The sequence below is a fragment of the Nestor notabilis genome, unplaced genomic scaffold, assembly GCF_000696875.1.
Source record: "Nestor notabilis isolate BGI_N333 unplaced genomic scaffold, ASM69687v1 scaffold4223, whole genome shotgun sequence".
In the NCBI taxonomy this organism is placed as follows: Eukaryota; Metazoa; Chordata; class Aves; order Psittaciformes; family Psittacidae; genus Nestor; species Nestor notabilis.
The window spans coordinates 23,959-35,932 of NW_009923131.1; the positions used below are offsets into that span (position 1 = coordinate 23,959).

An 11,974-nucleotide genomic window follows, 5' to 3' on the forward strand; every position below is an offset into this window, starting at 1 on the left:
CTTACTTGCTTGGTATTGAGGCTGTAAATGTGCCACTCAATTACACAGCAACTGAACAACTGGCAGCACATATGACCACGGGGCTAATGTTGCATAGCATGGAAATGATTCACGTAGTTCTGTATGTGACACATAAAGATGTTTGACAACCTTGTTTTAAAGCCTACCCAGGCAGAAACAGACTCATGCTCTCCAGTGTGGTTTTGGTGCACACCTGGAGTCCAGCCAGGGTCAACCCACAAAAACAGTGAAAAGTAATGTTTGTGCCACTAATGAATATTCACCTAAATCATTTCCATTACATTATAGATCAGAGGGGACTGACATTTTGAAATAAATTAATAAAACTACCTTACTAATTTTTAGACTTCTGTGTGTATTTTGTGGAGATTAGAATTTAAAGAAGCAGAACTAAAAAAAAATAATCAGAGTAGAATTTGAAGATTTATTTATATTCCTATTTTCACATTCTCATTATTACAAGGTAAATCAGCATTTGGTAATAATGTAAAATTATACAGTGCTAAAATATTAACTTTGAAGGTCAACGGTATTTCTACACTACTATATTATGTCATTTTCTATATACACATCATAATGTTCAGTGTCGAAATTTCTCTTATAGATGCAAGAGGTTGATGAACAATTTGAATATTCAATTCTCATATTTTTGTCTGAATCAACTCCATATTTCGCTCCAGGACACAAATGAATGAAGGCAGAGAAAATATTTCAGCTTTGGAGAGAAGTATAGAAAAAAGATTGAGTATTACAACTTATGCAATTTGTATGAAACCACAGTATTAAATTTTAACATATTAACACATCTTATTTTGACATGCATGTTTTTATTACAAAATGATGTACTTACGTTTGAAACTGACTCATACAATGGCGGTCAATAGTATTCAAAGGATAGTCTTTTTGTGCCTCCTAATATTTTACAGATAACGCATACAAAATACTGTATTTCTTTTGATCAAAGTCTCAAGTTAACTCTTTGTCTTGTATCAATGAATGAATTCTATCTTGAAGCCTTGATAGCTTAAAATAGGATTAGCCTAATATTACATTTATGATATTCCTCTAACCTGCTTTGATTTATAGAGAAGAATCTTTATTAAAGGAGAAGAATCTACTATATTAATACAGAAGTCAGGTACTCAATCAATCTGTTCCTCCATTTCACTAACTGATAATGTACTTTTTTATAGTGTCCCACATAATTAAAAAGAAAATTCAGCACTGCAGCTTAGAGATTGTCCTTGATTAAAGTGCAAGTAAGATGAGCTGAACTGTCCCATTCTCAGCAGAACAAAATCTCTATCACAGACCCTCTATCTTGTCTTGAAGAATCATTTTCTACCAAAAGTATCAGACTAAGGTGACATTGTGGAGAAAAAGAGTCAGAAGATAAAGATGCTTTTAAGTCTATATTTTCATATGTTGCAAAGATGCAACCGCATGTCATCCCTTCCTTTTAGCTCTGTGGAGTGAGGAAGAGGTGGAGGTGGGGGGAATGCACCTCTGCCCTCTGGGCTCCTGAAATAGTCAGTTGCACCCTGGTAGGACGTGCCTGACTAGTCATCTGTGATGATGTCAACTTCCACACACTAGTCACTTGCATTATCACGTTCATGGCCAGTTAGATATTTTGTGCACTGTATCACAAGCACAGGAAGTAGCTGAGGATTTGCCTGTGCTAGTGCCTCCAACATGGACATCACCTGAGATACTTCTTAATTGCTTTGCCTGTTGGTGTGCATATTTCCATGGGCAGATGGACTTCTTAATGATACACGTGGTCCAGTTCTGATCACCTGTTGTCATCACTGCTCACAAGCTAATAAACACAATACTTTAGCTATCCAGTATGCACTTGTAGTGCATGTGTGCTCTTAGTACACTCTAAGGGAGCTCTTACATGACATTTTACTCCTATTTGATCTTACACAGACTCATCAGGGAGCTTTTGCAGGGAAATTTCCCAAAGACTGTGTATATGCTGAGCATGCTCCATCCAGGATCTGCAGGAGCAGCAGCAGCAGAGTAGCCCTATAGCACCTCGATGCCATTAACTAGTGTATTAAGCACACACATACAGACATTGAGGCACTTCTGGAGCTCTAAGTGTTTGGCTTTCCATCGTATTATTCCTTTAATACAGCCTACAAAGAAGTAGCAAATGCTCCATCCCTGGTAGTGTTCAAGGCCAGGTTGGACAGAGCCTTGGACGACATGGTCTAGCGTGAGGCATGCCTGCCCATGGCAGGGGGGTTGGAACTAAGTGATTCTAAGGTCCTTTCCAACCCTAACTATTCTATGGTTCTATGTAAGTGTCATGCAATCCAGTAGCACTCCTCTGTGTGAATGAAAACAAATCAAACCAAAATGCTACAGAGGATTTTTTAATCTCTTCTTTCACAGCAAATGCACTAAGCTTCAAGATACCCACGTGCTGAGATGAAAATAAGGATTTCTTTCCTGAGGTTTTGCTCATATATTTTTTGTGAACAGATAGTTACAGCTGAACACATACTATCTCAGAATATAAGACTGCATCAGCCTTGTCAACAGAGGATCAGGAATATGAATCATATTGCCAGCAGACTGGAATTTGTATTAAATGTATCAATAAGTAGTGTGTTCACATCATGACTCTGCCTGCCAGGCGGCTTGTATTGTCTGTGATGAAGAACAATATTTCCCATCAGTAAGTCAAAAGCTGGAGCCACTCAGCATTAAATCACTTGAGATGAGACATCTATTAACACATTTAGAGACATGGGAAAACTTTTCCAATATACTGTCATAGCTAGCAGGTAATTTATTCCTAGTATTTCTTCAAAGGTGGTGATCTAGGTAATAACGGAACTCAGGAATAAGCTAAGGAATACAGGACCAGCATCTTAAAGCAACAATTTTGGTTTAATATATACACAGCTAAATGTACAAGCATGAAAGACATTTTTAATGTCAAAATTCATCTTTGGGTAGCTTCGTGGATTTCAGTGCACAGAACAATAACTTTGGAACCAAAAAGTATACCTGTATCTTTTTAGCTAAAAAAATATCAACATCAGAGATAAAAGTTGCATTTGTGACTAAAATCATGTATTTTATATTATTTCAACTTCAGATCTGTTCTACATATGTAGCACTGTGCCAAGCTTATGTTTTGTTTCAAAACTTGTTGTAAGTTATATACCGATTTCATTTAAATAATGATGATGATGGTGATGACAATGATGACAACAATGATGACAAGAATATCAAGTCTTTCTTGTGCCTGGTTTTAATATCCGTTACTGTGTCAAATCGCTTGAGAAGTGGTTACTGGGATGAAAGGTGGTGTCTGTCTCTGGTTATATCCATCTCCTCAGAGATAATTTCCAGAGATCTTCAAGGTCAAATGTTTTTTTTTTGGCATTTTTTCAAACTTCTTTCCCAAATAGCATTGAAATGTTTCCTCCACAAGGTTCTACTGATTCCTATGTTGTTAACTCAGAATCCGGGAGATTTGTTGCTTAAATAAATATACAATTTTAACAATTTTTTGGTAAGTATAATAAAGTGGATGCAAAAAAACATAATTCCACAATTCTAAAGGTCTTTCAGAGTGTCAGTCATGATATGAAAAAGCATTTTATAAATGCAATAGCACTTGAACATGTTTGCACTGCATGTCTAGGGCAACATTTGGATAGAAATTCAAGAAGCTTTTGGTTAGAGTTTCATTGCCTCCAAAATTCATTATGGAACTGGATGTTAGAACAGGTACTGGTGGAAAGTGTATGCTTTGGTCTGCTGTGTTGTCACGAAAAGTAGGAGGGGGGAGTGGGTAGGGCCAGCTTAGTTTCACTCAAAGCCTATTGTCTCTTTCATTCCTGAAAAAGTGAAGAACAAAGTAATGGAAGTTTTAAAGAGGGCTTGTAAAGATGTCCAGAAATTGCCTTCTTAATAAGATTACTCTCAGAAAGTCCTCAACTGCCAATAGCAAAAGCATCATACAAGCCCAAGAGAAAGACACAGCTTCTATTCTTTTGGTTCAGAGAGGCAAATTGAAGACAACCTGGGGTACCTCTGCAAGCGATTAGACAGGTAGAGTTTGGGAACTGTACTCTAGATAGTGGGGCTCAACCTGTGACCATGAGAGCATAGAGGGCTCTGGCGTTGTGCCCACATAGGACTGAAGAGATGGGTATTGGGATGGCAGTTGGAGTTTTGATGTGGTAGCATAAATTGCATCAGGTTTATTTCTGATATTGTAACAGTGTGATTTCTTTTATTCAAATCTATATGGATCATCTAATACAGCAGTAATTATTTCTGACTGCCTTACTGTAAGTAAGACAATTCCCATTTGAACTGCTTTCCTTTGCAGTCCTGCTTCGCTGCGTGTATGAATCATTTGTTTTACAGCCATGGCTGTTTCCTGTAGATACCCAGGGTATTCAGGGCCAAACCCCTACCTTATGAAGACAGATCATGGCATGCCCTTTCTGTCTCTTTTTTTTTTTTTTTAATTCCCTTTTTCTCTGAGAAATCCAACCCAAACTGGATTTGACCGGAATAACTGAATAGCTGGATCATTTTACTTTCCCTTTGTCTGCTCATGATACTCTTTAGCCAAGAATAGCTAACATTCACAAGCTCTTGAGGATACTTTTATCCTGGCCATGTGTTTGGGAACTAGACAATACAGCCATGTCTGCATGCCATGTCTGCCTCACATAATAAACTCTGCCAGTTTCAGCTTGGGTCTCCACATCACACTGCCAGTCTTCCTCTAACAATGTGGGAACAGGAGCAGTTTATTTGACCCGATAACTAGTTAACATTGTCAGAACTACGTGATCAGAGTGAAATTGGCAGGACAATACTTTGGCACCATCTTTAAAATTTGTCAGCATCATTTCACTGAAAGATTAAAGAGATTATCGCCTGACACCTCTCACTTCAGCATTTACCAGCAACAAATATCTGAACTAGGACTGCCTATGTAAATACAGCAACAGTTCTGTAGAACAATAGAATTATCAAAATATACTGTTAAGAATACAAAACACATATTGGGATTTTCGTTTCATTCTATAGAGTTTGTTTTTTTCTGTAATAAACCTAAACAGAATTGGTAGGTTACCTTGTCTTTGATTCCTCTTACCTGGACTGCAAAACATAAACCAATCGTTTTTAAGAAGGAGCTAATTCCTTTTACAGAACTGTGCCTTTCCCATGTGGTAACAAAACCTTGGAAAGTAAAAAAAAAAGCAACAACCAAACCACCCAGATAAACAGAAACTATTGCAGTGCCAGTACCAACAACATAGCTATTCGTCTACCGAGTGTGAACTTGTGTGCTATGTATTATTCTGCTCAGAAATTACTTGTGTGAGAAAACAGAATCTAGTCATCGTTGAGGAAGGCTCTCATCTCACTATTGGACTTTTTCACTTGCATGTGCTTCCAGAGTGCCTCCAGGGACCTGTACATTCGAGTTTCTAATTCTTCCATATGGATTAAACATCCTGGCCAGACTAGTGATGTCTCATGGTCATGTCTCTTAATGAAACACCGTAAATGCCTATTGGAAATCTAAGTGACAGTGAACTGGAAAAGATATCATCCATCTGTAGAATCAAAATATATCGGAAAACAATGGTATGACACATTCAAACTACAGCTCCCAAGAAAACCAATGGCTAAATTTACAAAAAGAAAAATTTAATTATATTTTAAATGTCTTTTTCTCAAGAAGTAAGAAAAGACCTGTCAAAGGACACTTTATTAAAAAAAAAGGAAGAAAGAAAAAAAAAAAGAAAAGAGTTATCAAAATGAATTTTCCATCATTTGAAAATGAATTTAGACAGAAAATTGTGGACTAGAACCAAACTCCCCACTGAGTGTGTTTGTCAGGGGCCAGTGCTGCCTAAGGGGCAGGCAGGGCAGGCCATGCAGGATAATGACTTATAATGACTTAAAAGTGAAAAATGCAGCCCAATACACTTTGCAAGGAAAAAAAGCAGGAATATCTGTGTTCAAACACCTCCTGATGGAATGAAACTAAAATTGTCCATAGCCTGTAGTTTGGCACTGTGGTAGAGTAACCTTTATTTTTCTTCTTAACAGCAGGCCAGATCTCAGGGGAAAGAATATTAGAAAGAAAGCACTTGAGAAACAAAAATATCATTGTTTTCAACATTACAGACAGTGAGCATTCATTATGGAACTTCAGAAGTTCTGGCATTTAATTCATTACATGATCAAAATATCTGAAACATGGACAGTTAATATTGATCTCAGGCTTTTATAGAACACATCGAGCTACTGTTATTTGAGAAATTAAGCTCTACCAAATTATTTATAGACCCAGTAACAAATATATGAGCAATGCTGAAATCTAAGTAGTAGAAGTTATACATTTTAAATATCAGAGTCCAGATCAGGGGTGTAAAATGGCACAGTTCCACTGCAGTCTCTGAGCAGTACTCTGACTTCCATCGGTTCTGGATCTGGATGACTATTTACACACAATTTAAATGCTTGTTTTCCTTCCAAATGTATAGCTTTTGAGGCTTTCAATGTGTTTTGCTGCAAATCCAGTAGTACAATGACACAGGTAATTCCTTGAAGCATTTCTATTTACAGTTCTTTTCCACACTACACATTTTACTATGTAACTAACTGCAATCAAAGAAAGCAGAAAAATAAAATGCCACCATTAATCATTGAATTAAGTCATAAGAGAGAACCTGAGTGCTAATTTGACTGAAAGTCTTAGAAAGTTGTGGCTGAACATAGTAAATGGCCTATCATTAGTATGGATTGTATCTTGGATGTTCATATCCCAGATGAGGACACTGTCATTTGAATTACAGAATTACTCTAACAGGGCACATGTGGGGTAGAAATAACAACTATCAATTAAATACAGGGGAAAAAATCAAACAAAACAAACAAACAAAAAAAAAGGTAAGAAAGAAGTATCAATTACAATTATAATAAGAGACTTCATACAGACTCTTCCCATTCCTGTCATGCTCTGGTACCATCTTCATCCACCTTCTTCCTCTTCCTAATTTTCAGAGACCTGTTCTTCTTGCCAGTCAGACTGGGACACTAGCTTTACCCATGATAAAGAATAGCAATATTTGGTTTGTACCTTTTTCTGGTCTAATTATGCAGGGAATAGAAGTGATAGCATATTCAGCACACATTAACCTGAAATGTAAATATTCATTGTACAGCAGCACTTCTCACAATCCAATCAGTATTTAGCTTAAATCATTATTTCTTTGAGTATAATTTAAAGACTATAAACACCCCTCCCACACACTGTTGTAGCTTTTCCATTGAAATTTGAGATTGCTGGCATTCACAAAAATGAAATGTGAATAGCACTGATGAAACATAGTATAAGGTAGGCAGATGATATGCAAGTATCAACAAGAATCTCTGTGAATGCAGCTCTATCTCACCTGAAAGAGCCTTCCTGATACTCCTTCCATACTCCTCTGATTAGATTGAAAGCACTGAAAGGGGAATAAATAGCTACCTCCATAAAACACCCACAAACTAGCAGGCGAACGGCATTCTGAGAGAAAAATATGCAGATTTAATTTTATCATGAAGGGGAAGTAATTTGAGTCTGAAGGGGTTCTAAGCACACTCTGTCAATAAATTGCATGCTAGGACAAATAGGTCTGAATACCAATGAAAGTGTACATTCCTGAAGCCTGTTTTTATTTAAAGTATATATACATGTGTGTATTGAGAGAAGTGGGATTCAGTTAGCTGCTTGCACATCAGGAAATACATGGAAGATCAAATGCCATAGTGTGAAGCCACAAACCTGGACTGCTACTCTGCTGATGATACCTGTGATCCACAATGGCATTTGAAACTGAAGTAGGTATTCATTGTCACAAAAACATCAAATTCCTTTTTTTTTTAAATTATATTATGCTGCTTGGCATTTTATAAATGTACATAAGGAGTTAATTTAAAGCAGGTATTGATAATAGCTGGTAAAGGATTTTCCTGACCTTCTGCTGCCTTCTCAAGATTTGCCAGACTGTTTCCCAGTCACACGAGAATGATGAACAATTCATGGTTCAATTGGAAAACATATTCAAGTCTGAATACGTCAGATTCTTTTCCAATTATGTTTTAATTTGTTGGACCAGTTAGTTGTAAAATTTTACTACTTAGAAACCCAGAATCAGAGAAGGGAAAGTACTTCAGGACAAAAAATATCTGAGATACTTTTACATATCTCTATCAGTCTTTACGAGAATTCACTCTGATAACATAGTAGTGATAGAAGTACTGAGTCAGGCTTGAACACCACAGAAACTTCCTGCATATGCTACAGAACTTCAGAGAAACATATTTATACAACAAAAGACAATTTCCCAATTTCCCTATCCACAAAACATGGGATGGTGGTAAAACACTGATACGTCTTGCGAATATAGCAAATGTAATGTAAACAGATACACAAAAAGCACTCAACATTTATGCAGCAGTACTGTTTTCCCCAGGGTCTCTGTCTACGAGATGAATGCTCCCCGTGATCACCGATTCCTCTTTAGCCGAGGTGTTCTCCAGCTGCTTATTTGTGCAATATGGAATGTGGCCACAAAAATACATGTAAATCCAGGGATTGGTACAGCTATTTAAATTGCCAAGGAGCATGATAATGGTGAATGCCGAACCTAGAATGAAACAGTTAAAGGAATAACACAGTTAATAAATAAGTACAGTTACAAATAAGTAACATTTTCATAGTCTGCTGCTTTCCGGTGTACCTGTTCATATAGTAATTAATAGGAGGAAATTCCTATTTATTCCATGAAATTTTTAACTGTTGAAGGTATGAAGCACACCTTATTCTATGCATTTCAGAGTTAAATTATTCCAAATCGCTCTCTTTTGATGTAGCTGCATTAGATTTAAAAGCAGTTACTAACCTGCTATACAGATAAATACATATATTGATATAAATATATGTAGAGTAAGACTCAAATTCACACTGACAGGAAGAATTCTTAAGGCAAAGCTCAGAAGATGGGTTTTTTTCATCAAGCAAAGCTGTTATCCTTTTTTTTTTTTTCCTTTGGTTTGTATCTTTGAGTTTAGAATAGGTGAGCTTAAGCAGTCACATACAGAGTCTGCCTTCACGAAGAGGCAACGGTATAGTTTGACAAGATTAATGTTGTTTACAACATGGTATTCTTCGATACCCCTCTCAGGCTTGCTTTTTTGCTTTATAAACAGCTGTTTTACAACTTTTAATTGTTTCACAGTGTACTACAGAGATCTCATCAATATGATTTCAATATTCAAAAAAACCCAGATGTCTTATAGCATTACTGGTCTATCCAGTAAATAAGAAATATTTATTTTATTACTTGGAATAGTTCATCTTTTTCACCTCAAGAGCCAAAACAACCTGCAGCTATGATACCTAAACCCTCTCAAAGTCTGAACCCTTGCTAGAGCAGATGATACTTTTCACTGTGCTGTTCATTAATCTTTGAATCATTAATCACTCAAAACACACGAAATACTTACATGTTTTGATCACATAACATTAAGTTCTCCGAAACTAATTAAATACAGTAGAAGATAATCAATGTAGAAATTTATTTTAGTCATACTCAAATGATCACATGTAACTTTTACACAAAAGCAAAGTGCAAATTTAAAGCAACATAGCAATTTGCTAGCTTGCTATGAAGTTATGAATGAGGATGGAGAGTATCTTACCTTCTGTCACAACACTGGGGAACCACACAGACCACAGCTGTGCAATGAAGAAAGGTGACCAACAGAGAACATATGCAACAACTGTCACCACTGTCATTTTTACAGTCTTGATCATAGCCTTTGAAATACAGTTCACATTGCTTGCTCGGGATGGCAGGACTTGCTTCTGATTTGTTACTTCATATTCATTCTGGTTTTTGACATACATATTTCTTTTGATTTTTCTGCAAATGTTAACCTGGCACGTGATGAGGATGGCTGAGGGAATGAAGAATATAACTACAAAAATCCAAGTCACATATGCCCTTGGGCCCCATGGCTGAATAAATTCACCCCAACATTCAAAGACACCTGGAGATATTTCAGTCTTAGAAAAGATAAATACCTGTGGTAGGCTAAGAATCAGTGATATAGACCAGCTGGTGCAAATGGGGATGTTCCAGAGAGCTCTCTTCTTTTGGAAAGTGACCATAGGGTAGCAAACTGCTTGATATCTGTCCACCGTCATGACCACTATCATATAAGTAGAGGCAAACATGCCCAGCAATTGTAGATACTTGATACTTCTGCACAAGAAATCTGGCCCTATGAAAACATCTGTAATATCCCATATGAGTTGAGGCAGCACTTGGAAAAAAGCTACCACTAAGTCAGCGATGCTGAGGTGAAGCATGAACACGTACATCCTAGAGAGCTTCCTTCTTCTTCGCCACAGCACCAGTATGAGAATAAAATTGCCCATAGATGCTGTCAAAAATATGACCCCCAGTACAGCAATCTCTACTTGAGCTAATTGCTCATCTCTTTCTGGTCTTCCAACAGGATCTGACTGATTTGTCAAACTCAGGAATCTGTGAGGAGAAGGACTCTCGGTCTGATGTGTGTTATCCTGCATAGGAAATGAAAAATTCTTCATAGTGCACAGCAGCCACTTACAGTAGCTGCTACTTGCAACTCAGGTTGACAGCTGTGAAGCACTGGCTAGCAAAGAGACCAGCCTGGGTTCAGGTTTCAGTATATCTTCAAGCAAATCTCCTCCTGCTTGTGTGAACTACAGCAGTGGGACCTGGATCTTGATAAAATTCTGCCTCTTGCTGGCATGCAAAAAGGCTTTATATAGGCTCCCAGCAGACAGAGCCTTATGTAACTGCAGAGCCCTCGGGTAGGCTGCAGGGAACGCAGCCAAAGGCAGACTGAGCCACACAATTGGGGGAAATATATAAATAAAAGGCAAACTTCAGACGCTCAACGTAATTCAATTACTCACTTCAGTCGAAGCCTGAACTTGTAAATAGCTGTGGCCAAAATTGCACTTAAATGATCCTACTCAGGAGAGTTCTTGCAAATATTTTTTACGCAAACCAGAAGTGCACGCTTTGGACGAAGCGAGAGGAATGTTTATACGTAGATGGAAAGTTGGGCCCTGAGCTCAGGCACATCATAACTGCAATTCTTTAGGCTCCTGGGGCAAGACCACATCCTAAATGCAGCAGGGACAAAGAAATGCAATTTTCCATCACTGCCACCTTTTTTTTTTTTTTCTCCCCTTCTCTTTTCTGGAGTCACCTGATATTAAAAAAAATAAAATAAAAAAAGAAAAAAATTTGACCTGCCCTAAAAATAATGTTTTTATTTCAAGACAGGGTCAAGGCTTAGAGGCTTTTTCTCAGCAAAATGAAAAATAACACATGTGAAATAAATTACTTTTAATGGGATTGTGAGTCTACTGAGGATTTAATAGAAAAATAACTGAAAATTCAGTGGGAAATCCAATTGAAGAAAAGGTCTCTACGACAAAACAATTTTCAAGTGTCTCTATTCTACTCTAGTGCTAAAGGCTGGGAGGTCATTTTTCAGTATCTAATAATTTTTATTTTTGTGAAGTAAGTTGTATCATGACCACAAGAATTTCACTGGGTTTTGACCTTCTGTATGACTTTTGCATATTCTTAGTGGCAGATAAAAATAGCAATTTTGATTTAACTTCATTTCTTCTCCCTCAGTCTGCCCCTTTAATCACGAAAGAGAGATTTAATAAAATGAATTAATCTAATATGAAAGATAACACATATTTGTACGCAATCTTTTTTGAAGCTAGAGCACTCGTATCCTTTTGGCAATTTGAAGTCTTCGTGAAGAGGAAACTGGTAAGGTTAAAAGTATGTCCATGCTGCATGTACACGTATAGTACATAATACTGCAC

General features: G+C 37.1%; 1 protein-coding gene across 1 annotated transcript; it reads right to left on the reverse strand.

Annotated features, from left to right (window-relative positions):
- Nucleotides 1-8,517: 8,517 nt before the first annotated feature.
- LOC104403728 ([Arg8]-vasotocin receptor-like) lies at nt 8,518-10,834 on the reverse strand. The gene is made up of 2 exons (XM_010011963.1): nt 9,772-10,834; nt 8,518-8,717 (listed from the first exon to the last, which is right to left on the reverse strand). Exons 1-2 carry the CDS (start codon nt 10,685-10,687, stop codon nt 8,518-8,520), a joined length of 1,116 nt encoding a protein of 371 aa, XP_010010265.1. The 5' UTR covers nt 10,688-10,834.
- Between the last annotated feature and the right edge of the window lie 1,140 nt (nt 10,835-11,974).